The sequence below is a fragment of the Pieris napi genome, chromosome 13 (assembly GCF_905475465.1).
Source record: "Pieris napi chromosome 13, ilPieNapi1.2, whole genome shotgun sequence".
NCBI lineage: Eukaryota > Metazoa > Arthropoda > Insecta > Lepidoptera > Pieridae > Pieris > Pieris napi.
The window spans coordinates 10,216,874-10,244,075 of record NC_062246.1 but is presented as its reverse complement, the minus strand read 5'-3'; the positions used below and the strand labels follow the sequence as shown (position 1 = coordinate 10,244,075).

The 27,202-nt window shown below is 32.6% G+C and overlaps 2 protein-coding genes across 3 annotated transcripts in view; one reads left to right on the top strand and one right to left on the bottom strand.

The window, feature by feature from the left end:
- Window positions 1-17,813, bottom strand: part of LOC125055219 (acetyl-CoA carboxylase) — a 98,084-nt gene extending 80,271 nt beyond the window's left edge. The window contains exons 1-3 of one of the 2 annotated variants that reach the window (XM_047657571.1): window positions 17,487-17,813; window positions 10,162-10,262; window positions 8,928-9,091 (exon numbers count right to left, since the gene is read on the bottom strand). In XM_047657571.1, coding sequence (XP_047513527.1) covers window positions 8,928-9,091; window positions 10,162-10,262; window positions 17,487-17,568 — 347 coding nt within the window. In that variant the 5' untranslated portion in view covers window positions 17,569-17,813. Of the gene's footprint in view, window positions 1-2,163; window positions 2,618-8,927; window positions 9,092-10,161; window positions 10,263-17,486 lie in introns of those variants that run through there. The other variant, XM_047657572.1, reaches the window with a different exon arrangement.
- Window positions 17,814-18,612: 799 nt separating this feature from the next.
- Window positions 18,613-26,937, top strand: LOC125055112 (breast cancer type 2 susceptibility protein-like). Its single transcript, XM_047657360.1, has 9 exons — window positions 18,613-19,016; window positions 19,294-23,264; window positions 23,440-23,620; window positions 23,791-23,998; window positions 24,315-24,424; window positions 24,677-24,778; window positions 25,242-25,434; window positions 25,551-25,647; window positions 25,739-26,937. Exons 1-9 carry the CDS (start codon window positions 18,780-18,782, stop codon window positions 26,613-26,615), a joined length of 5,976 nt encoding a protein of 1,991 aa, XP_047513316.1. The 5' UTR covers window positions 18,613-18,779; the 3' UTR covers window positions 26,616-26,937.
- The last annotated feature ends 265 nt before the right edge of the window (window positions 26,938-27,202 follow it).

Below are 27,202 nucleotides of genomic sequence, written 5' to 3'. Positions count from 1 at the left end.
GCGTCCCACACTTCATTTTGGGGACACCGGGTCTCGTAATTGAAGGGACAGTCCCGTTTTAAACGTCTGGTCACGTTAGCTACATGTCGACTCTGAGGCTGACATAATATGTTACTCGCAAATTTAATGTTATATACAAATTATTATGATTATCAAATAAATTTATTAGTCTTATAAAAAAAATTAAAAAAATCAATGGCGCTACAACCTTTTTAGGTCCGGGACTCAGATATCTGTATCCGTTTCATGATCAATTGGTAATCTAATAGGCAAGTAGGTGATCAGCCTTCTGTGCCTGACGCACGCCGTCGACTTTTTGGGTCTAAGGCAAGCCGGTTTCGTCACGATGTTTTCCTTCACCGTTCGAGCGAATGTTAAATGCACACATAGAAAGAAAGTCCATTGGTGCACAGCCGAGGATCAAACCTACGACTACGACGACGGATGAAAGTCGCACGCTGAAGCCACTAGGCCAACACTGCTCACTGTACGTCTTATATGTAGTAGATAAAACAAAATTTTATTTATCTACTTCTTAAAAATTATTCTTATTATTTTATTTACTTTACACCTTTACACAAGACTTCATTACTTACTGGTAACTTAACTGGTAGTTCTTTAAAACTGAAGACCACTCAACATAACACAAAATCCCTAAAGAACTTTCTCCTAAACCGAGTAGTGGCCGACTGGAATAGGCTTCCGGAAAGTGTAATCAGTGCACAATCTTTGAACTCTTTTAAAAGTAGGTTGGATAGTTTCTCCAAATCTCCAAATACACGAGCATCAGCTTATCAAGCTGCTAGTGTGTTAATATACATAATAATAATAATAATACTAATAATAATATTAATAGACAGATGACAGAACACACAGTACATAATCGAAAACAATTGGTTTACCATCCACTTTCCTGTTTTTCCTCGCTAGACCTGCGTTTAAACAAACTTATTATATCTTTTGGTAAGAAGAATTAAACATTAATAAAATACATATACATATTACTTTTAGTTTCACTTTAGCACATCTTAAGGCCGATTTACATTATCTTAGTGTTTAGGAGAGTGCTTTAGTACAACTTGAAAGGCAAGTTCTTTAGCGTAGCGTTTACAAAAGCAAGTAGCGTTTACATGTTTCAACTAAAGTACTATCCTAAAGCACTCTCCTAAACACTAATGATAATGTAAATCGGCCTTTAAATACGTTAAAACAAGGTCAAAGTAAGTAAGACATAAAATATTATATAACCGGTTCTCAATACTGTCAATAAAGAAAATGGCAGTGTAAATGATTTGCCTTATGACGTCAAGGTCTATACTAAAAAAGCAATAAACATTTTATTTACGATTATTTTTTTATAGAACAGGGCAAACGGGCAGGAGGCTCACCTGATGTTAAGTGATACTACCGCCCATAGATACTCTCAATGCCAGAGGGCTCGCGAGTGTGTTGCCGGCCTTTTACGCTCTTTTTTTGAAGGGCCCTAAGTCGAATTGGTTCAGAAATACTTCAGCGGGCAGCTGGTTCCACATAGTGGTGGTGCGCGGCAAAAACTGCCTTAAAAAACTGTCAGTTGTGGAACGACGGACGTCGAGGTGAGACTATAAAACTCAGGTGCATTAATCCGAATAGCTCCTCGACGATTAAATAGTATTTCTCTCGAATTATATTTATTTAACTCCCACACATAGGGCGTTGCCAGGGAATCGAAAACCGCTTTTTATATTTTTCTGTTGCTTGTTGTTGTACAGTCAAGTGGAAGTTTTCACTTGTTTCATACAACTTTTCGCATCCTCTGTACCTATTTATACCCCCCCCCTAATAGTCGGTTGGCGAAGCCCCAGGTCACGTCTGCTTCCCAAGATTCCACAGAGCACTTGTTACGATTCCTACCCTACAGGCCTACCCTCGAATATTATATCCGAACTTCATCTTATCTTATTTTTTAAATGCAATAAATACCACAAGAAGAATTAATATTTATTATGGGTGATAAGAAATTTTCATTTCTCGTTTATGTTAATCAAGATTTTTTTTTAGCAAAACAGTTTGAATTCTAAGTGACCTTATCAAGTGCTTTGAGTAGAAAAAACATCGAATTATAATCCCCGTTTTTTATGTCGGTTAAAAAAGTTAACTAACTAAAATATCGTTAATACTTACGTCAATGTAGGCTTTGGTAATCTCAGCAATTTATTATCCTGTTCTTGTTTTTCATCATTATTCTCATCATTTGCCTCAGCATCAGCTTGTAGAGTCATTTGAAACTTCTGTACTATCTCACTAGGAATCACATCCAAGGCTTCATCATCATAATTTGTATCATCTGTGGTCGTATCACCAAGTACGAACCGCTTCGACGTTCGTCTCTTCATCATCCCGAATAAATTCCCCACACTAGTTGATATTGATACGAAGGATTCAAACGCAAAATTCATAAATGCATCACTATTCAAAATTCGAATTAAAATTGTTCACTATTCAAATTTCGAACATCACTCATACAAATAATTTAAATTAAATTTCGAACAACGAAGTACATCGAACACTGTAACGTCAAAACGCAAACTAACTTGTTACAGGAAAACTATAAGTTAATTTATTGTACTTCCATTTACTGAATTTCTCATCCAAAAGGCTAGTGTTGTCCACACGTCTGTTTGCAACAAAGATGATACTTGAAATACGTGATGTTATTAATAGATAAAACGCACGTGCGATTCGACTTATTTATATCTGATATTGCAATAATACAATCAACAAAAACACACACCCACTTCGTAGAAGATCAATTGTAAATATTTATGTCACGTCACAAAGACTGGTATAACTTAAGTTAGTTTATATAATAGCGTAATAAAAAGTTATATTCTCATCCTGTGTAAATAATACCAAACAAATTATTTATCTTTATTTATAGTATAACTCTTATTTTAAGTAATCACACTTTTGAGGGGTAGTTCTTTAAAACTGAAGACCACTATAACACAAATTCCCTAAAGAACTCCTTTTTTTTTCTTAAACTTCTTAGGCTTCCGAAAAGTGTAATCAGTGCACCCTCTTTGAACTCTTTTAAAACAAGTTGGATAATTTCTTCAAATCAGCAAATAGAGCAACTGCTTATTTAGCTGCTAGTGTGTTTAACTACACAATAATAATAAATAATAAAGCAAAGATTCTATTTTTCCAGGCAAACGTTTATTAATTGTTGGTACTTAATATACACATAAACATATACGATAGCTTTATTTCGGAAATTAAAAGAAAAATCACAGATAAAAATACAGACTCACGATTTCTGTAATTCACTCAAAATTTGCGTTTGCGAAAATCGAACACAATATTCATTTGAATCCACAGACAAGCTTTACATAAAAATTCTTGCTTAAGCAAAACCTGGTTAAATTGTTTATGTTTCTAGGTCGTCTAGAATTAGTCTTCCAATCTCCTAGATTACACTAATTTCGTTACACTGGGGCTATCACTATCGTCTGTTTTACTTTAAATTTATCAAGTGAATATTGCTTCTGGATAAGTTTCGTATTAGGTCACTTCTTTTAATCAAAGGTAAATGAAATCTTAGGAAATAAATTGTATAGGTGTGTATTGAGAGCGCAATCTATCTAGTAATATCCCTGATCAGGTTCTTGTTCTTTGTTCTTGTACCTGAAGCTAACTACTTACTTGGTTAAGAGGTTGATATATAATGTTTGTGCCGTAACTAAAGTGAGCATTTATTATATAACTCAAAACGGGACATTGGTTTAATTTAGGTCAAATAATAAGTAGTCAATGAAAAAAAAACATTTTTTAAAGTTATTTATTTGGAAAAAGTTACTTGGCTTAATAGTAACAAATCACAATTTATAGGTACCCAAAATGTTTAGTTATATTTATCAGAAGAACAAATTTGTTTTAATATAGCTGGTGACGATTTCAAATAAGAATGAAACTCTTGGAACGTTTTTTTTTTATTCTGCTGCTTAAATTTTCGCGTGGTTTCTGAAAACGGGACAATTTTGCGTCCCACAATTCATTTCGGGGACACCGGGACTCATAATTGGAAAAAAGGGACAGTCCCGTTCAAAACGGGACGTCAGTCATATTACGTATAACCCCAGTTTGAATCCTGCTTTGGTTAGATAGTCACAGATGAATAAGTTTGTCGCTGATTATTATAGACGCAACGATGATATAAATCCAAGCTAAATTATTCTATAGTATTAAAGTAAATGCGAGAAATTGCGTAAAGCTAAGAACGCCCGAATATTTAATACCTTTTAATTATTCCAACCTTGATTGTATTACGTAAATTATAATCGTACGTTGATTTTTTCGTTTATACAAAAACTGGTCATCATTCGATTTTACGCTCGCAAGATCTTATGAAATTTTTATTTATTGGTGACACTAATAATTGTTGTCATTGTGTTTGTAAGTCGAATTTAATTGAAGAGAGAATTCGCATAGCAGCTCACAGCTGCTATAAAATATAATATTTATTAAAGTACACGACCCAGTGAACTTTGTATCACCTACACATATTTATGTCAAAAATTAATACATTTTTTTAAAGCAAACCAAAGAGATCGGACCTCATACTACTGCTATTAAACATGAAATTCCGAAGTCATCTATAATGAATGAAAAATATATGATAACCAGCTAGCTATCAAAAATTAAACTCGTTTTTTGTTTTTTTTATTAAGTATGGTTAAAACTAACTAAAATAATTAAATATACAGGTATTTCCCATAAAATTTGTTTACTTGTGGTTTTTTTGTTTTATTTATTTACTCGTGGTTGGGTGAGACAGCCAAAGCCATTGGCGGGAGGTGGTAAGAAGAATAAAGAAAAGAAGAAGATTGAAGATTCTCATTTCAGATTACAATACTTTTTTTGGATTCTTGAGCCAGAAGAGTGGGTGAGTGTGTGTTTGGTTAGGAGAGACTTTTTTCCACCATAGATTATTTAATCTTATTGTATGTTTTGAAGTTATAAAACGAAATAAATAAATAGTATATTGGAATGCATGAAGGATTATTATAATTATTAAGTCTATTACGGGATTTTGAACTGAGACAAATAAGGAAAAGCCTTAGATTGTTTTATTTCCTCTTGGTTTGACCATTTACGCCTCAAGGATAAATACATAAATTAGTTTAATAGGAATCTAAATAATTTCTGTAATAGTTTTGGTTGGAGTCGTATATCTTTATATACATACTAGCTGGCCTGGCGAACATCCTACCGCCTAACAGTCGATTCTTTATTTTTTTTTAAATACTTATTGTGCTATTCGGGACACCGGTCTAGCTAGTAAGATAAAAAAAAGAAAGTTGATCTTATTTACTTTCTTTTTTTTATACAAATACATTATGTCAAAAAATTTAAATTTACCTTCCCGGAACCCCTCCACTAACACTCGAACTTTATGATATGGTATTAAAGTTCAAATTGACTTTTAAGTATTATTACGAATATTTTGTATGGGAATATAGAAAAGTGTTGTTTTTAGACTTTTTCACTCAATTTTTAAAATTTTTCTCTCCGTAAGAACCATCCTCGTACTTCAAGGAATATTATAAAAAAAGAATCAGACAAATCGGTCAAGCCGTTTTCATGTTATGTCGTGACAACGAAAAACGGGTTTCATTTTTATATATATAGATATAATTCGCAAAGGATAGAACAGTGGAAAGGGTTAAAGAGGCCTTTGCCAAGAGGCACACCGAACTCCGAGATATACTGGAGTGAAAATATGTATATTAAAGATCACAGATCACAAAGTTTCGGAATATAAAGGCTATATTATTATTATGTATAATTCACTAAACTCCTCTCCTCAACGGCTGGACCGATTTGAGTGATTTGTTTTCTGGATGGTTTAGATTTCAAATCAGCTCGGCAGATGGCGCTGCAGTCGGTATCTAGGTTATTTATCTATTTTTGATGAAATTTTTTGTGTACGAGTTTTTATTTTTTTGTATGTAAGACGTGTGTACAACATCTGTCGAATCTGCTGGTCTACTATAAACATTTAATTGTATGACCTTTTCTATAGCTACATTGACTAGCAGCTACGGCTGATTCTTCTTCTCTTCTTATGTCAATCAATCAAAAAATCAAACGTTTTTGACATACGAGACGGTATCAAAAACTTTGGGACTCTATTAAAAATGTATTTATTTATAAACTTCGTTACATTACAAATAAACACAAGTAACATAAATTATTAGGGATGCAACGGCCTTATCGCTTCCAGGCAACCATAGTGACAAAAATAGCTAAGTGTAAAGTGTAAGAAGGGCATAACCGAATCCAAAATAAAATGAAATGGAACACTGAATAATTATTCAATTAAACTTAATCTAAAACAAATATTAATAAAATAAAAAATACACTTAAAACTAAAAGCTATTTTTACGGTTCATAAATTGCAATGTCTTAAGTATCGTATAATTGCTTTGGTCTGTGAACCAGTCACCGCTTTGACGAAATCTTTTTATCTCATATATAATATCTTTTAAGTAAGATTCTTAAATATCGACTTATATAGTATACAACTAGTGGACCCGACAGACGTTGTCCTGCAAGATATTTCAAGCGATTATTAAAGCAAAGTATGAAAGTACCGACTGCAGCGCCATCTGGCGGGCTGATTTGTGAATCTAAACCATTCCCAGATCCCTTTGAACACACACAAAAAATTTCATCAAAATCGGTCCAGCCGTTTGAGAGAAGTTCAGTGATATACACACTCACAGAAGAATTATATATATAAAGATTATTTATTATACTAAATAGATTTAAATAATTTTAATTTAAAAGTTTTAGCCCATGTTTTATGTATAATGTATGAGTTCCGTGGGAAGGCATGTTTTTATAATTGGTAATAACGTAATTATTTTGTTGATTGCTAATTATGTTCATAATAGGAAACAACCTCTAAACTCTGAAGGTTAAGTTTTAGGTTTTATAAAGATATACATATTTGATTCAAACCACAAACCACACCACACAAAGAAATTGGATAATTTCTTCAATATGTTTAAACTCCTCTCTCGTTATTTTCGATCAGGATAAAATAATGATACTTATTCCGAACGATAAGATATTGTTTTTAAATATAGAGGTTTTATTTAATACATTGAAAAACGCTTTAAGAAAAGATTGAATCACCAAATTCTTTTAGAATTTGTTTTGGTTAATTAGGTTTTACTACAATATCTAACCATGACGGAATGAATGAAATATGTTAAAAACAAAAACATCAACTTTTGTGTGTGCTTTGGCCGATTATGAATATCCCTATGAAACCTTGGAGAGATTATTTATCTGTCAAGTAAATAACGAATGATAATTTATCTGCCGTATAAGTTGTTTGTTTTCTTTAAGCCGATCTCTAGGTGAACTACTCAATTTTATACGAAAAACCGTTAATCAATGTGACCTGAATTCTTAAAAAAATATTAACAAAAGATCATTATTTATAACTTAATTATATTTCTGTATGTATCAGTTTTGTCTCAATAATATAGCTTAATGTTAAATGTTTGCCTAAACTTGAATATTACGTCATCACAAATTCTACGCACGTCATAGATTATTTAAAAAGTCGAACTGTGTGGACAAAACAGCACTAATATTGTAGAAATTGTTACTGGACACTAACAAAAAAAAATCCTGATGTTAACTGTCACTTTGCGCGCCAAAACACCGAGTTAAGAGGGCCGCGCGATCTCTATGGCATTTACCGTCTAACTGGTTTTTTAAGACTCATTTTTCCCGCCAATCGACGCAGATTCAATATTACGACACTTCTTACGTATACATTATTGCAATCAAAGTTCGAATAAAAGTTATTTAAAGGACGCCATCAAATATGTTTATTTATACTTTAATTAAGAATTTGTTAGGTAGTGTGCTAACAGCGATTTGTTTAACAAAAGACAAATGTCACTGTAAGAAATATTTAGTCTTCGTAAATATTTTAATCTATTACTATTTAATGTTGTGTTATTTTTTCCTATGGGTATGTATTGTTTTGTATGTGATATAAATATAAATAGTTGCCGCATTGGAGTAATCTGTAATGGTAGCAAATTTTCTAAAAAAATCTTTTGCATTCCCAGATGTCTTAAGCAATAGCATCGACAAGTCTTATTCTAGGAAAATATAGCCTTAGTCAAAAGTCAAAAACCATTTATTCATATTGGAAACACAATGTACACTTATGAACGTCAGAAAAGAAAAATACAGAACTGGCACTAAATGTAAAGAAGAAGCATTTCATATACATTTATTTTTTGTTAGATATATGATTAAATGATTTTTGAATTGAATTGAATAATAAAAACGACTGTACTGTATTTTTGGAAGTGTAGAAAAAGCACGTACTAAAGGTTCGTTTACGCCGAGTCAACAACGTGCGACAGTGCCGCATGCTACACATTGTGGCGGGCTACAAAGAGCATTTGCGGCATATGTAGCATACGACAGCCTATTTTACGCCGATGCAACATCGTGCCTGGATAATTTTCAAAGCATTGTGCTGTTTATGTAATGTTACTGGTCTACCTACTTGTTTGATCGAGGGGATAGAATATGGCTGATCAAGTAACTTTGGCAGCAGCTTATTTAGTAATACCACATGACGCAAGGTGTTTACATGTCGCACGGTTCTTGCCACAATGTGCGACATTTTTAACTTTGTAGCATGCGGCCTTGTGGTATGCCGCAATGTCGCACAGTGTTGCCCCGTGTAATATAAAATTAATGTATATAGCTTACAGCGACGACGAATATTTACAAGAAACGCGAGGGGGTATTCGATAAAGCTGCATTTGATTGCTAAGCTACTCGAAATACTAATCCTGCGCAGACGAAGTCGCGGGTACCAGCTAGTGTAATAATAAAAAAACTACCTCAGTTTGCTCCTTCTTTCAGCAAGAGCCAGTTGCTGTGCTGGCGTCATCATCCGGCGTATATTCGGTGGTGGGGCATTGGGGAAGAAATCTCCTCCTTCGTTTGCTGGACCCTCGTCCCCAGAGGGAGTTTCGTCACCCAATCTGAAGTGAGGGTTTTCATACTGTGGAACAAATAAAGTGTAAACATTGTATTTGTGTCAACGAATTGCGGCAGGCGCTAATAAATATTGGTAGTGTGGTAAGTTATTGCTGGACTGTTGTACATTACAATACAGTAATTAATTTAAATTCAACACTTTCAGTTTACGTAAGATACTGATGATTTTTTTTATTCTCGCGCATGCGCATATCTACTTTGTTTTTATATGTAAAATGTGAAATGTTATTAGCCATAATCTTACCGTAGTTTTTTATGTAAGAGGAGGCAAACGGGCAGAAGGTTTACCTAATGTTAAACCGCCGCCCATAGACACATTGCCAGAGGACTCGCAAGTTTTTTTTTTTAATTTTTTACAAAAGAAAACATACCAATATATAAATACCAATGGCGCTACAACCTTTAAAGTTTGTTACTCAGATTTTGGTATCTGTTCCGTGATCATTTCTCATAGGCAAGGCAACCTTCTGTGCCTGACACACACCGTCGACTTTTTGGTTCGGTTTTCTCACGATGTTTTCCTTCACCTTTCGAGCGAGAGTTAAATGGAAACATATCCAGAAAGTCCATTGGTGCAAAGAGATCGTCCTCCCCTAAACCCAGGGACGAGAATCGCACGCTGAAGCCACTAGGCCAACACTGCTCACAAATAAACTTATGATATTGAAAATATCATCAACAAATCCTATTGAGAACCAAATATAATGAAATCCAAATCAGGCGCAATTTTATTGAAAATTCAGATAGTAAATTTCACATACATTGGCATGTGATAGCGTTTTATACAAGCAAGAGTTTACATATCACGAGTTAATGCTTGAAAATCTAATAACAGTAAATAGTATTTACAATTTTCTTAACCTACAAAGTAATGATGGAAATAATTAAAAATAATAAAAACAAATTTAAAAAGTTTGGTCTCTGTTTCAGTGTACCTTTAACGCTGGCAGATTTTCCTCGCTGTATTGCGATACTTATTCGTTGAGCCATGAAAGTGCCAGCTCTGGGTCACCGGTATTATCTACTAGGCGCCAATAAAATATAAAATAATAACAGTATATCAATAAAACCTACATTAGAACTTCCACGTGCCTCTTCAGATTCGATCTTCTCAAAGTTTTCACTTTCACTTGAGGAGCATCGTACCTGCTCCTTCTCTTGTTCCGCCATGTTTTCTGAAACGAATAATTTCGAAAAATTAAATTGTAATTCCACTTCCACAGAATCTGGCTTACTTAGGTTTTTACTAGTAATTTTGTTATTTGAAATAGTGATTTTGTAGAGAACTTCTGACTAGTTCTGTTTCCTATCAAGTGAACATGACTTTGTACGCTACTTGTAAGAATTTCAATACCGATAACATCAAATAAGATGTATAGGAGTAATCAAACGCATTATGATATCTATTTAACAATGGATTTACATTAGCTTACAAAGGTATTGGCAGTGGCGTAACAATAGGGTGGTAGGGCTGGCAAAATGCCGCGGGCCCCCGACCCAAGAGGGCCCCTACCCAAGAGATATTATGTTCTATGGATGAATGTGAAGTCTCCAATACGATTTGGGCAAGCGTGGGGGCAGGCCATTCCCTCTCGCCTAAGAGAGGAGGCCTGTGGTCATTAGTGGGACATATTCAACGTGTAATTGAGTACGCTGAAAATCTCGAAGTTTATTAAAACTAAACTGAGTACAACGTGACAATTTTTAATGATAGGGCCCCAAAAGAATTTGCCACGGGCCCCAGATGATATAGTAACGCCACTGGGTATTGGTTTTCTGAGTTAGGCTAAGGTACCGGTGAGCGACTACGATTCAGAAATGGCGGTCGCCGGTGACAAGTAAACCTGACCTGTGCTGTGAAAGATCCAGATTTTCGCGAATTCATGACTTAAAACATAAAGTTACCTCAAATATCTACACTATAACCCTGTTACCCGACTCGGAAAACAGCAAGATAACACCGAGAGGTCTATGTATATATATTAAAGGTAAAATACCAAGAAATATTTTTGATGTGTTTCTACTGCAGTGAACGATCAACTTCAACAATGTTATAATCTTATCACTGTTTCTGAGCTCAACCATAACAATAATAAATCTTATCTCTTAATGATATTGCTATTATTATTTTAGTAGGCGCTTTTTAGGTTTTTGCAAGGTATGAGCTCGTCATATGTGAGCTGCGATATTGCGGGCTGCTCGATTGTGAGGAAGTTGCTTGGATCTGGTTAGCGCTGCGCCTTCCTAAGTTGTCATTTATACACGTGTATTATGCATACATATACATATATATTATTTGCCATGTATATTATTTCTAGGAAAAAATTGTAAGTTCAATAACAATAACTATTAATAATAAAAAATAGGGGTTTATCGTAGAGGGGTGAAAATTGCGGGTTGTCGAAAAAAACACCGGGGTGGACACCCCTTATCACTTAGGGGTTTGAAAGATCGATAGTAGCTGATTCTCAGATTTACTGAATATGCATAAAGAATTTCATAAGAATCGGTAGAGCCGTTTCGGAGGTGTATGGGAACGAACATTGTGACACGAGAATTTTATAAATTAGATTTTCATAAGTAGGTATATGATTTTCCTCATTTTCAAAAATAAAATAAGTTGTAATGGAAATACGAATAGCGAAGATAGTCGAGAAATTCAATAAAGGTGGAATGCGACTCATTTATATGGATCTGATCAAATGGAATTCCTTCGGGATTCCTTCCATTCATTCGGCTTACATTCTTACTTACCTACCTACTACTAATGTCATAAATACACCACAAGATACACTATAATAAGAATGTATTCTACCAATCAAATTGTTGTAAGTGCGTGCTCCTATTTCACCATGCTAATAGAGGACAAATCTTTGTTTTTAATTTATTTTATAATTATTTATTACTTAAGATGTCATGTGTAACATGGTGTAATGGTTGCAGCTTACAAACTTTGTGTAAAACAAAAAACTTGGCGAATAAAAAGAGCGGCGGAGAGTTTATTGCCAGTTCTTCTCTTCCATTCTACACCCTTGATTTGAGAACTGGCAGTAAATGTAAATTTAGAAGCATTTAATGTATTTTTTTTTGACGTTCATAAGTGTACATTGTGTTACCTACATGAATAAATGATTTTTGACTTTGACTTTTGTGATATAAATCGTTCATGAATCAGTGTATTTTTCGTTCATAATTGCCCATGCCATGTGCCATGTCACATGAAAACTGTATACACTGCATCATCAAAAGAAAAAAATAGTATATTTAATTATCAAAGAAAGCGCGCAATAATATATTTATCCGCAATGACCTCTACGGAAAACTTCCTAAAGATAATAAATGTCCTATTTCACCTTCATGACAGCTGATTGACATTTGAACCTAACTAGATAATGCATCTGTGATAATTACATAGTTTATAATGCAGAACAAAAGTAGAATACATTGGTTAAGAAACATATTAGGTATGTATGAAAAATATATATCTTTACTCTTTGATAGGGGTTGCAAAAGCGTAATTATGATATATAGGGATTATCTTAATATATATAAATTACGTCACGTTGTTTGTCCGCTATGGACTCTTAAACTACTTAACCGATTTCTATCAAATTTGCACACCTAATTTTAATTTATACCCGCAATATTATTTTATTGCAAAATATTTGTTTATTATTTGATAGTCACAATTATAACAGATGGCGCTGTGTTGAAAGTACCAACGTTTCACATAAGCTACAATTTAATGGCATAACCATCAAAAAAGCATGGTGGTCCCCAAGACTAGTGTTCTCCTACCGATTTCCTTGAATAGTGTACTACTATGAAATGTAACAAAACCTTAGCCACAGCAACGTTTGGCCGGTCTGCTGTTTATTATATAAATGTTAGCGCAGTGAAGTAATGGACTTTCTGTCCATGTGCGATTTTAACTCGCAACAAGAAAACACCGAGAGGAAACCGGCTACCCTAAGGCTCATGCACTTTACCAAGAGAAAACAAATCACGAACAGACCTCTGAGAAACCAATCTGTAAGCAATAAGCGGGTGGCACAGGTCAGGGGATCGCTGGAAATTGTTGGAAGGTCGTGATGCTGTCTACTTATACTTATCTATGATGCACTGCAATTGAATTTGGATTATGTTTTTTACTTTTGATGTGCGTCGTCATTATGTAATATATTATATTTTTCTCTTATACAAGTAAACACAATGTTTTCAAGTATTATTTACGTTTTAATTAATTGCTATAGCCACTCTATCAGTGGTAGCAGAGCGTGGTTTCGATCCACGGACCTCTCGTTTCGGCTACACTTTTTGGGTCGCAGAGTCATAGGAGTGTGGATAGAGAGGCCCAGACTAGCCCAGTTTTGTTTGTATGTATTTCGAATACGTTCGTACTTGTCGTGTCCACATACTGTATATATATATATTTAAAAGTTTTTACTATGTAAGTCTATTTATCCAAAAAAACAATTGCTACCTCTCGAATATCAAAGACATACATACTTGTAGGTATGCCATAAAAATTAAACGGTGGATGCTAGTCCCAAACTTGAGTACATTGACCAAACGACCTTGAACAAAATCGAAATTCGTAGGCTGGAAACCCGTTTGGTAAAATACTGAACTGGTTTACAGTTCCACTCGTATGGGACCAGGTTTGCGCATTTTAGCAGCGATAGAACCTCTTTCTATCTAAAATTAAAGGAATTGGTTCATACAATAGAGATTTTTAGGTTGGTTACCAACACTAGCCCTACGATGCAGACCATAGACAAATAATTCGTTTTTTTTTTTTTAAGAACTAATTTCCGTTAATTCTTTTTTCGTGACAAACTTAAACAACTTAAACTTTAATAACGAGTATGTAAAAAATTACATACGAAGCTTCATTGGTCCAAACTTTCAATCAATAATATAGAGACCGTACCACCTGATACGTGAGATTTTTTACTATAAAGTGCTAATGCCAGGAATTGCCTAATTATTGAAATAAGTATCGGTTTTACGGAATAAGGTGACTGCTTTTTCTGAATATTTCTTATTGAAACATATTAAACTGTATGCGGATAAGGTAATATCGTTTAGTACCCATTAAGACTGGAAAAAATATTTATCGTTGGACGAGGTTATTATGTAACAACAAACATTTAAATATTATTCATAATATCCAGTTGTGTTAAATGTTAAATAAATGTAGAATTTTCTGAAATTTACAAATGTCATTGAATTGAAGGATTTCCTATCAAATACTTGCAGCAGTATTTAATGCAGATATTGACCTGTTATAACCACGTCATTGTTAAGGTAAACAAAAAGTTCAAAACACCTGTAACTATGTACTTCTGACAAAATCCCTAGGTGCTTCGACCTACATTTAATATTCAATCTCTACGTGAATAAATATATAATATACATATTTATAACGTATATATATTTTTTTATTTATTTTAAAAGTACACCCTGCTAACACATCTATTTATCTAGAAAGCGGGTTTGATTTGTTAGATGTAAATTTATAATTTTAAATTATAATTACTCCGATTGAAGGTCAGAATTGAGAATTCGACTACGCGCGAATTCCGCAATTAATAACGAAAATTATATTTTTTTATTATTTTATAATATGATTATTATTATCAATTTCTTGATGTGGCAATCAAACAAAAACATATTTAAGGTTTTTAATTTATTAAATTGTACTAAACTTATTTTGTTATTTATTTCAATGTATTCATAAATATATCTTTCTATCCTACCAAGTTTTTGGGCCATTTCTACGTCTAAATTACTATATGAAGTCCGTAGCTTTCGACAATTCAAACGCCAAAAAAGTTGGTAATCTGCCAGTAAGTATTTAGATGTTAAATATAATTTAAAAATAAATACTTTATACAATTGAAACAATTATCTAAGACAGAAAAACTAATAATTAACATGAAATGTAGAAAGAAAATTATTCTAAGAAAATAAATAGCCATTGGGTAATTATTTTCTTATTATTAATTATTATTTGCTTATTTAATAGTCATTAGTACAATTTCGGGTCGTCTATTTACTCATTCGTAAAAATATAGTTCGTTGAACAGGATGCAGTACTATGGCATAAGTTGTGTCCAAGGGTACAGTTTATTATTTTATTTTATAAAGTTATAAATATAAAACCTTCACATTTGTACTATTGTCAGTGATTTCAACCTCGTATGATAAGAATAAATAAAGAATTCGTGTCTCTCTCTCATAGGCCTCAATACCAGAAATGATTAAAACATTTAGTTTATTTACCGTAATATAGAGCCAACTATAATATTGTCTTTGATACAGCTAGAAGCACGATTTTAAAACAAATGGTGACTTTCACCAGTATTTTATTTTTATTTTTATTTTTTTTTTTTTATATTATTAATTAGTTGTTTCGAGTATTATACTCGAAACAACTAATTTAAGCGTACGAACAACCAAGCTCCAGAAGATAAACCACTCCTTATATGGAAATTGTATACGTTTTTACAACAAACTCCCAAGCGTAATTAGAGAATTATCACTGAATAAATTCAAACGTTAAACGTAAATTAATTAATAAAGCTTTTTATTAATTTGACGATTTAAATGATCCTTGGGATTGATTTGCTCCAGTTCAAACAATTTTTATCAAAACTTGGCGATTAAAAAGAGTGGCGGAGAGTTTCTTACCAGTTCTTCTTGCCCGTTATACGCCCTTGACTTGCGAACTGGTAGTGAATGTAAATTTAGAATAAATTTAACGTCTTTTCTATTGACGTTCATAAGTGTACTTGTTTACCTATATGAAAAAAAAACTTGTATTGTTTTTTTTCAACCATCTTGATTACTATATGGACAAGGGAGCGTTCAAGTATTACGTAACGCAATTTTTGGAGATTATTGACCCCCCCCCCCATGAACTCGCCGTAACGTTTTTCAGTATCCAAGTCTAGTAAAACGTTTCGTGACCACCTAGTGACTCTATAGTTACTATTATGTGGTGTAAGTAGAAAATAATATCAACAATAACACGTAATTAAATCCCCGCCCCGCATCGTAACGTTTTACAACAGGCCCCCCCCCCCCTCCCAAAATTCGTTACGTAATACTTGAACGCTCCCCAAGAATCAAAGATGATGCCCGTATGGCAGAATTCATTACAGTCTTGACGTACAGGATTAACAAGTCAAAGATCGCGCTAGTCTTGACTCTTAATCTTACCCTAGATCTTTATATCATCAAGGATGCGAATAATTGTAGGCAGCGAGCGATCCTTGGCCGACAAACTAACCAGTAGGTGACCGCAGTGGTTTAACATTCTTTATTACCATTTATGCGTACCAATTAATATATACCCGTTTTACGATCTTAATTCTTAACAATACTGGTTCTAACAATACATATCAACTCAAATCTAGGTGACTGAGCCTGTCAAATTATTTTCTCTATGTGAACTTTGACATATTTGACAATGGTGTAATTTGACTGTGGTTTGAGATGCGGTAAATAAAAGGCTTACGTTTGACCTAATTCTATTCTCTCTATCTATGTAAACATTAAGAAAAACGATTTCTAAAATGTTCATTTCAAAAACAGAGTTGTGTATGACTAAACAAAAAATTATTCCTCAAATGTAGCTCACGTAACTACAATAGTAATATAATTTATGTATCATTGAATTCTAATTCTCGACAGGAGGTCAAAGTATCAACCTTCAACTTTAAAGGATTTTAAATATTGCCCAGTATTAAAGAGTCATCCCGCTGTCGTATTGATCTAGACTCTAGTCTAGGATATTGAGTACAATTCTGGGAAATCACTTCTGGTAGGTTCTAAGGACCCGACCTTATTAATCCGCTAACTGAAGGATAAGGTCTATTAATATCTAAGACAAAACACAATAATTGCGCCTCAGCAATTCCCTTGTAGGTCGTATGACTGAGACCATAAAGAAGAATTCCTGGAGCGACTGCACAAACCCCTATAGATTTGAAGAAGCTAAAACAAGATTCTTAAGTATCCCCTATCATGCGCTTATATATATTAAGTACATGTTCACTTGATGTGACGTCGAGATTAAAGGATTTTCTCCCACGTCTAGTAATTAACGCGAAACGTTAAACCAGTTTTATAATTTTAATTCTAATGTATACATTTTAAATAAATAATGATAAAAGTACCTAAATCATAAGTCAACTCGGGTTTCATTAATTCTTACTTAACTTTTTGTTGTATATAAGTTGTTTTTGTATTCCGTCAAGTGGTTTTAATGTCATTATCGTACTTGTATATTATTCGTGATAGAATCCATGATATAGAACAAATATAATATTATTATGTAATTTAATTCTTAAATATTAATTATATTCATTATATTATTTAAGTTAATTTACCTGGTAATTCTTCCGTCTTTAAGAAAAATTTTACAGCATAACAGATTATGAAAACTCCAATAAAAAAAGCAATGCTTAACATTAAATAACAATAACACAACACAACACAGCCATTCGAATTTTAAAAACACACGTCTTCCCGCCAAGTAATAATTACGCGAGTGTCCCTTACCGAATCAATGTCACGGCATACCAATAAAATCAAATCAAAACGTCATATTATTACCGCGGTCACTGTAATTATTAATTAATGATCATCAAGTGCGCATCATTTAATTCGCGATAAAATTTTATTCATAACACGCTGAAGCATGCTTCGTTCACGCGGGCTGGCATTTGACAGCATTTATTGTATCATAATTCTAAAAATTTAGCAGCTTTGCCCTTGACACACGTTTCGTCGTCTAAATATACAAAAAATGTGTAGAGCTGTGTCCAGCGCTTATTGTGATGGAATGCTCAAAAAATATCGTACGATCTTGGTGAACTCGTTGGCTGTTAACTGATAAAACGATATAGTTGCCAATCATATTACAATAGCTCTACTATATTTAGAGCTCCTTTATATTTAATGATAAGAAATCAATATTTTTTTTTCATCTATCTTATTTTCTTAAGGCCTGTTGGACTGGCTTAAAATTGATTGTTGATTTTATTCATATTATGATTATTTCATTATACATAATGTATATTGAACATCCAAATTCGACTTACATAATTATCATACATATTAAATTAAGCTGTATAAATATATTCTATAACACTTAACGACATTTTAAGCTGTAGTCATCAGCTACTGCTTGTTTAATTATTTAAGGAAGTAAAGAATGAGGTCTCTTTTGCTGAAAAATGTGGCCTTAGCTTCTTTCTGATAACGCATAGCATTTCTTTACATTAAGTATTTGATTAATCCAAAAAAAAAGGTTGTACCTTTTGTAGTGTAGTGTAAGGGATAATAAGAAAATAATTAAACTTGACAGTTACAAGTCTGATTTAAAAAACCTCGTTTTGCAATTAAACTTAATGCTTTTAATAATTTCATGCCCCACGGCCAGAACATGGTCACGTGGTCTGTGGTACTCTGTGGTAAATCTACTTCATAGAGTAATGAGTATTTTTATATCTATGAAAAATAGGTTGAAAAACAAAGAAAATTGTTTACGAATCTCAAATCTCAATAATCAATTCACCCACAATTTTGAACATACGTAAAATATGTTATCAGGAAAAGATATTTGAGATATGATTGAGATTGTAGTTAAAATATTATATTTTTGATAAGCTATATTTAGGATGGATAAATGTACAGACCAGATTTTGAAGTTTGAACAAGCTTTGAAAAATAAGAGTTCAAATAAGCGAACTTTATACGCAGCGGATACGAATTTAATTTCGATCAATTATAAAGTAGAGGATGTCATAGTAAGCGTTTCAAAACAAATAAAAGCCCTGCAGAGTGCGGATTGTGTAAATAGACAACATAATATAAACAAAGTCAAATCGTCAGGGAATTGTTTGCTGTCAAATGGGGTAGGTAAATTTAACATCATATTGTGATTTTGCACACATATGACGCTTAAAATGTATATCAAACTAACTACAATTTCCCATAAGTATGATTGTCAATTTCTAGATTATTTAGATTAATGAAAACTATTATATCTCATAATTGTAGAAATGTAGCACCCACAGTGCACTTGCACTCCTAAGAAGATTATTAATCCTAAAAGAACAAATTTCTAAAGGATAAATCCTTTTTGGTTAAAACCCTTAGGCTTAATATTATTTTTTTATTATTAAATTTCAGACATTAAAGGAAAATATACTAAACAAATTTGAAACACAATGTGTATCGGACACACAGTTGATTGAAATAGTACAAATTGTTGAAGCACAAGAAGCTGACACGGGTATAATAAAAGAATTTGATACTACATTTTGTCAAAAAAATAATCATATTGATTATTCTGAATCTGTGTTTAAGGAAAAGTTAGATAACAGTAATAAAACTAAATGTTTGTCTAGTAACACAGTTGCCACACAAAATATCCCACCTACGATTGATAATTCTAGTGCCTCAAATGAAATATTAAAAAATGGAGATAGCATAAAGCCAAATAATTATGTTCAAGGTACATTTGAAGTTTGCAAAGAATTTTCAGATTCAGAAGATTTTCAGCAATTTCAAGCATTAGATGATTTGGAAAAGAGCCCAATAATAAGTAAAATTAATCCTCTTATTATTAAAACTGCACAATCCTTAGTATATAAATTGGATTCTTTTGAAAAGTTTGAAGCATTAGCTCTACCTATAATTGAGGAATATCCTGATTTAAAAGTTGCAAAGAAAGTCATCAATTCCCAAATTGAAAGTAAGGAATTATTTTTTGAAACAAATGTTGATCCAATTCTGAAAACCAATAAGCTAAACACAAGTCCAATTTTAAAATCGAGCATTGACATTAAAAAACATCACAATAATGCTACCCCCATATGGGCCACCTCAGAACATAAATCCCAGCAAAGTATGATAGAAGATGAAATTTTGTTTAGCAGTGATGAAGAAAATAACCATTCAACAAATGCTGGTGAAGATTTGCCATTGACTTGTGCTCTACAGACTTCCTTTTATGACTATACTGGTGTTTTAGATAAAACAATGTATGTAGGTTTTCAGACTGCCAGCAACAAGACCATACAAGTACATTCTGATTCATTTATTAAGGCTCAAAGTCTTTTAAATAATCATGAGCTTGAAAATATAGATGTCACAGAACTTGTTAACATGTTCGACAATACTTTTAAAAGTTCAAATAATACAAATTCTGTAGGACCAAATAACGCAAATATTAGCTTATCAACAAATAATCATAGTATCGATAAACAAAGTTTAGGTGATAATATATTTGTTGGTTTTCAAAAGGCTAATGGTAAATCAATTGATATATCTGAAAATGCACTAATGAAGGGAGCAGAACTATTGAAAGATATTGATACAAATCGTGAAATGTCACAATCACAAGGAAGTTCTCATTATAAACGTAAAAAACAATTAGAAGCACACAGTTGGAATGTTACTAAAACAGTTAAACATACTAAAGAAACTATTAAAGCTTCTACTTGTTTCCCAAATATTGTGATAACAAAAGAAGATAATGAATCTCAGATTATTAGAATCATCAATGATGTAGAAAATACATTGACAAAAATAAATGATGATAATATTATACAGGAGTTTGAAACTAATTTAGTTGAAAAGGGAGAAAGAAATAATAATGCACTAACATACCCAAAAGAATATAATGAGATGGCAGGCATTGAAATGGCTAATTCAAAAGTAATAAAAGTATCAAATAAAGTTATGGGAAAAACCAAAAGGATGTTTGAGAATAGTCCTGAGTTGAAAAATGTCTGTAATGCAACTCCAATAACTGAATTATCTGGTTTCAAAACAGCAAGTAATAAAAGTATTGCAGTGTCAGAAAAAACTTTATTGAAGTATCAAAATATATTAGATAACATAGATTTCACAAATATTTTAGAACCATGCCAAGATATGGAAAACAAAGAATCTGGGACATGTGCAATGCCAACGGTTAAAGGTTTTTCAACAGCAAGTAATAAAGAAATAATAGTAACTAATGAAGCTTTATTAAAAAGTAAAGCACTATTTGAGGATATTGTTATAACTTCTGACATGACAGTAAAAAATGATAGATTAAATAAAACACACTCAGATATGTTTGAAACCTTTAAAATTGCAAATAATAATATACCAGAAGTGTCTAAAGAAGCCTTATGTCGAAATGATAAAATAATTGATAATATCTCAGAAGAAAATATTAGAAATTCATCTAATAAGGTATATGAACCAGGAATAAAGCTCCAAGGTTTTGTCACTGCAAACAATAAACCTATAATGGTGTCTTCAAAATTAATTGATAAATATAAAAACATTTTTGAAGACATTAATATAAGTGAAAGTAATGTTATAAATGACATTGAACATCAAAATAATAACAATCTCTCTGAAGATGTAACTAAAATTACCAATAGTGAGTCTAAATTTCAACTACATACATCAAATCAAAAGGCAGTTGATGTGTCTAAGACAATAGGAAAAGGTAAAAAAATATTAAGGGATTGTTATAGTTTTCAAGGTTTTCAGACTGCTAGTCATAAAAAAATTAGTGTACCAAAAGAAAAACTTGCAAGTTATTTGAAAATATTTGACGGTATTGATTTAAATATTACTGAAATGGATGAAAATCTATCAACAAAATCACTCAGTGAAGCAGAAATGCAATATCCTCAGTTAATTGAACCTAAAACTGTTAATAATGAAAACATAAGTTTCTCAGAAATCTCTAAGGCTAACAGTAACAAACTTATGCACAATATTGATATAGGAATTGCTAATAAAGAAAATGAATACTCATATTCATACAAACACTTACCAGAAACTAAGGATACATTACAATCAGCTAAGTACATTTTCCAAACAGCAAGCAGTAAACCAATTAGTGTTACCGAAGAAGCTTTTGAAGCCAGTCAAAAAATAATAAATGCAAAAACAGACGAAGATGTAAGAAATGTAAAAAATTTGGCATGTGTTGGATTTAAAACTGCTAGTAAAAGAAAAATTGACATATCTAAACAGACTTTAAATAAAGCCAAGAAGTTTTTTGATGGTATTGATGAAACACCATCAAATGAGTTTAAAGACTTAGAGAAACATACAAAATCAAAATTTCAATTTCAAACTGCAAATAATAAAAGAGTAAATGTTTCTGAAGAAGCAATTGTAGCCAGCCAAAAACAACTTAATACTGACCTATATTGTAAGAGATTACAAATGTCTGACAGTAAAAATTGTAACATTTCTAAGGAGACTATGAGTGCTATTGATAGCATCAATTTCAATGAAGATTCAAAAAAAAATATACCAACATTATCTAATATGGAATACATTCAGGATTCAAAACTTAGCTATAAAATTAATTTGGATAGAAATTTTAAAGTGAATGGAAATAAAGATGGAACTCAAGAAGCATACTTAGAACAATTGAAAGATATCAGTTTGAATAATATTTTAGATAGTCAGATCATAAATAACTTTGAAGAAACTCTATACACTGAAGATTTTTTAAAAGAAACATCATCAATATGTAAAAGATCTGGTAGCCCTATTCTGCATTGTCCTAAAGCCAAAAAACGCAGATTTGAAGCACCAGCAAGCGTTATAAAGAATGTCAACCCCGATGGCTGTCAAAACAATAGGAAAGCAACATTTATTTTTGACAGTAATTATAAGAAACACAACGTTTTTAGTCTCAAAGATTTGAAAATGTTTGAAGAAAAATATAAATCTAAAACTATAGACACTCAATTTTTTGGTTTCAACTTTGAAAATATTTTGGAGTTTGAATTTAGCAGCGAGAGAAATGATTGGACCGGCGTAAAACTCAGTACAAATAATATAAAAGAGATATTTGAAGGATCTGTAAATAAAAAAATAATACCAACAGGCTGGATTGAAAATCATTTAAAATTAATTATATGGAAGCTACTATCATATGAAATTATTTATCCAAATGTTTGTTACAAAGCTTGTTCAATGAAGAAAGTTATGGAACAACTTAAATATAGATATGACCGGGAATTATATAATGTTCAAAGACCTGCCTTTAGAAAGATACTAGAGCGAGATGACATACCTACAAAAACTATGGTTGTATGTGTTGTTGGTGTCTATATAAATGGTGTTTATGTCAGCAGGTATGATTTTCTTTGACTGTCTATATATTATGTAATCTATTATTGACTATTTATTGTATGTGTTTTAAGCCACTGATACTTCAGTTCAGTACACAAAAATTCATGTTAACTAAATATAACAGTAATCATGAATATAGTTTTAGTCATATATTATTGAATAATATAACTTTTTCAGTGTTGCCAACTCAACAGACACCATAGAGTTACTACTAACGGATGGTTGGTATTGCATAAAGGCATGTATAGACAGGCTATTGGCAAAGTATGTATGTCAAGGCAAAGTATCTGTTGGAACCAAGCTTGTAATACATGGTGCGGAATTGATTAATTGCGACCAAGGAATCTCTCCGTGGGAGGTACTTTTAATATTTTTGATTTTTAAAATAGGGATTCTAACATAGAGTACCTATATACATGACTATTATCATGTGTTTATGTTTAAATTTTTTTAAAGTAGCTCATGTTGTGTGTTAATAATTTACTTTGGAATTCTTAATTTTTTAAGATTATTTTAAAATTTGTGTAGGACACATCCTCCGTAAGGTTAAGATTGTTCGGTAACTCAACACGCCGTGCCCGCTGGGATGCGAGATTGGGTTACCATAGCAACGCGGCCATCTTAACTCAACTGTCAGCTGTTAAAGCTGATGGCGGAAAAGTATCAAAGTTACGGGTGTTTGTTACGCGCGTATATCCTACGCTTTATGTTGAGAAGTTTGATGATGGTAGCATGGGTAAGAAGCTCTCTATTCTACATAATTTAAATTTAACTTTACTTCTTAAAAGCGTTTTTATTTTCTTATTATATATTAGCAAAGCAGATAGATTTTTTTATATAGAACAAGGCAAATGGGCAGGAGGCTCAGCTGATGTTAAGTGCCACCGCCGCCCATGGACTCTCAATGCCAGAGGGCTCGCGAGTGCGCTGCCGACCTTTTAAGGATTGGTACGCTCTTTTCTTGATGGACCCTAAGTCGAATTGGTTCGTAATTACTGCAGGGCGCAGCAGAATAACTGTCAAATAATATTAATATTCAATCCTTTTTACAGTTACTCGCTCAGAGAGGTTGGAAAATTTACACCAGATGAAGTATGAATCTGAACGGCAAATGCTGCTTGAGAAGATTTACGAAGATGTTGAGAAAGAATTTTATGAGCAGGTAAACACTTAACATGCATACTATACTAATGGCAACATCAACAATAACCTTTAGCTTAAGTATGAACTGTCCTAGTTCTCTTCTGACGTTTGACAGATAGAAGTGTTAATTTGCATTTTAATCTTGTCTTTGAATCATTATCTAAATGTGTGTGATAATCTATGATATTACTACTGTAACTCAACTTGTTTTTACATTAAATGAACGTATTATTAAATCTTCATTATGTAAAATTAAGTTTTATATTTGTAGGAGTCTCAGGATTCTGAAGGAGTTGACGTTGATAGAAGACTAGAAACAGGATCTCAGATTTCAAGAGCTATGAAAAAACACTTTGATCCTGCTGAATTTAGAGTAATTATTATTTTTAAGATCAGTGACGTAACTGTATCATCTGGGGCTTGTGGCAAAGTCTTTTGATGGGAAAAAATTTCTAAAAATCGTCACGTACAAGTTTAATTTTAATAAACTTCGAGATTTTCAGCGTACTCAGTTACACGTATATGTCCCACTAATGGCCATAGACCTCCTCTCTTAGGCGAGAGGGAATGGTCTGTAGTCCCCACACTAGCCCAATGCATATTGGAGACTTCACATTCATGCATAGAACATAATATCTCTTGGGCAGGGGCCGTCTTGGGTCGGGGGCCCGTGGCATTTTGCCAGCCCTGCCACCCTATTGTTACGCCACTGTTTAATATGGAAAGATAATGTATGATTTTCAAAATGAGCAAGATGCAGGCTTTTTGCCAATAATGAGTTATTTGTGGAATAAAAAAAAAATATTTTCCCTATCATACCCAAGACATTTTTTCAGGCATCATTAACAGAATCACAACTGCGCAATCTTCAAAACCATACAAATAAGCAAAAAGACAAACAAATTGAACTTATCCAGGAAAAAGTGCGGGAGAAAATTAAAAATAGCAGCCTAAATGTTACCAGAAATGTTGTTCCCCTTATGAAAATTCGTGTTGCCAGCGTTGGAGACGATTTTAAAATTTGTAAAGGTATTTTTTTAAAATTGTGTATGGTATATAGCAAAAAAGCGAGAGCATTTATTATAATTTTTATCTTAAGAATTTGTTGGTTTTATCCAGGAATGATGCCTTTGGGTTTTTTCCAGGAATGATATCAATATGGCGGCCAAATGAGGAGTTACAGGAAATAATAACAGAAGGGAAATGGATTCAAGTCTATAATGTAGTTCCCACAGCTCTTAGGTATGTGTTAGTCCTACAAATATTACAAGATTAATTAAAAAGGTATTTTTTTTTCAACCATTAAAATAACAAGATGTAAAATATATTTCAGATATTCAGAGATTCAGCTCTCAGCTAGCCGCCAATCAATATTTCAAAATTGTGAAGTTAAAAACTCAAAGAAAAATACAATTATTGAGTCGCTGAAGCGACGATATTACCCTATTCGAGATTTAACCAAAAATTCATTTTTAAACACAGACTATAACGAAATTGATACAGTTGGTTTTGTTTTTTTAATCGAACCTTCAAATAGAGAGTTTGAAACCTCAAAACAGCTATTTCAAAACGCGTTTCTCGCTGATGAAAATAAAAATATAATCTGTGTCAATTTTTGGGGCGGAATAAAAAAGTTTGGTTTCGAACATATTTTGGATACTGGTCAAATCGTCGCTTGTATAAATTTGCAAAAGAGATCTGGCAACACAATAAAGAGTATACCACAATACCGTGCCACCGAATTTTCATATTTTACAAAAACATCTAAATATAAATGTATAAGAGAGGTTTCAATAGAGTTGATAAAAAATTTCTCTGGATTGGATAAAAGAAAATTTCAAGACGACTGTGTAGTTTTCAAGAATAATTTTGCTAGTGTGAAACATGGCAACGATGTATCACCATACCGAATGAATAATAGTGATTACAATATTTCCAAAAACAGGATATTTATAGATTCACCTATTGCCAAAGACGCTAATTTTAATCTTAGCGGTATAGATTTTGAGTCTACTTTCAAACAAAGGGATACACAAGATATGGCACCGCAGGAATTATTACGTAAGGAAAAAGTAAACGCAAAAATAGCCAAATTGAAAATGTACGGGGAACCACCACCTTTAAGTACGATAAATATAATAAATGGTTCAAAAAATGCAGCTAACGCATTCAAAAGTCCGTTAACTACTCGAAATAATATACAAGTTTAACCACCAGTGCAGAAAAATCAAGTATTGTTGATAAAGAAAATTCAAAAATTGACACAAGCCCTGTGTTGCCTCTTAGAAAATCTGGGAAGAGACCAACTGTAAACCCTGTAAAATTAAACTTTAATGTTGTTGAAAACGTAAATAATATAGCCGATCCTTTTGCCGATGACTTTGACGCTAGCCCGCCACTAAGCTTAGATTAAATATTAAAGACAATAACTGTGATTTATAAAAAACCTATCTTTCTATTTAAATCTAAATATTTTGATAGTTATATTTATATGTATTGTGTAAGACTAAATAAAACGTTACGTTGTTTTTTTTAAATTATTTCTTTAGCTTGCGTTAAGTATTCGTAATCAATAATAACACTTTTCCTACGTTTGGTACATCCAGGTACGAACTAGTTCTGTTAATGTCAATTGATGACACACCGCGAAAACAGAATGTATAGTGCTTTTCATGAAAGAAGTCCCGCGGTGATTTATGGAACTAAATTTGACAGGTCGGCAATGTTGTCATTCGTCGATGTTATCAAGTTCGTTTGTTGTGGTAGATTTTTGTGAATTTTTAACTAGCTTAGTGCA

Excerpts from the sequence above, each read along its gene's own strand:
- LOC125055112 (XM_047657360.1), top strand. The coding sequence starts at position 18,780 with ATGGATAAATGTACAGACCAGATTTTGAAGTTTGAACAAGCTTTGAAA. Across the intron at positions 24,425-24,676 it reads AGAAAGAATTTTATGAGCAG|GAGTCTCAGGATTCTGAAGG; the intron begins GTAAACACTTAA and ends TTATATTTGTAG. Across the intron at positions 25,648-25,738 it reads GTAGTTCCCACAGCTCTTAG|ATATTCAGAGATTCAGCTCT; the intron begins GTATGTGTTAGT and ends AATATATTTCAG.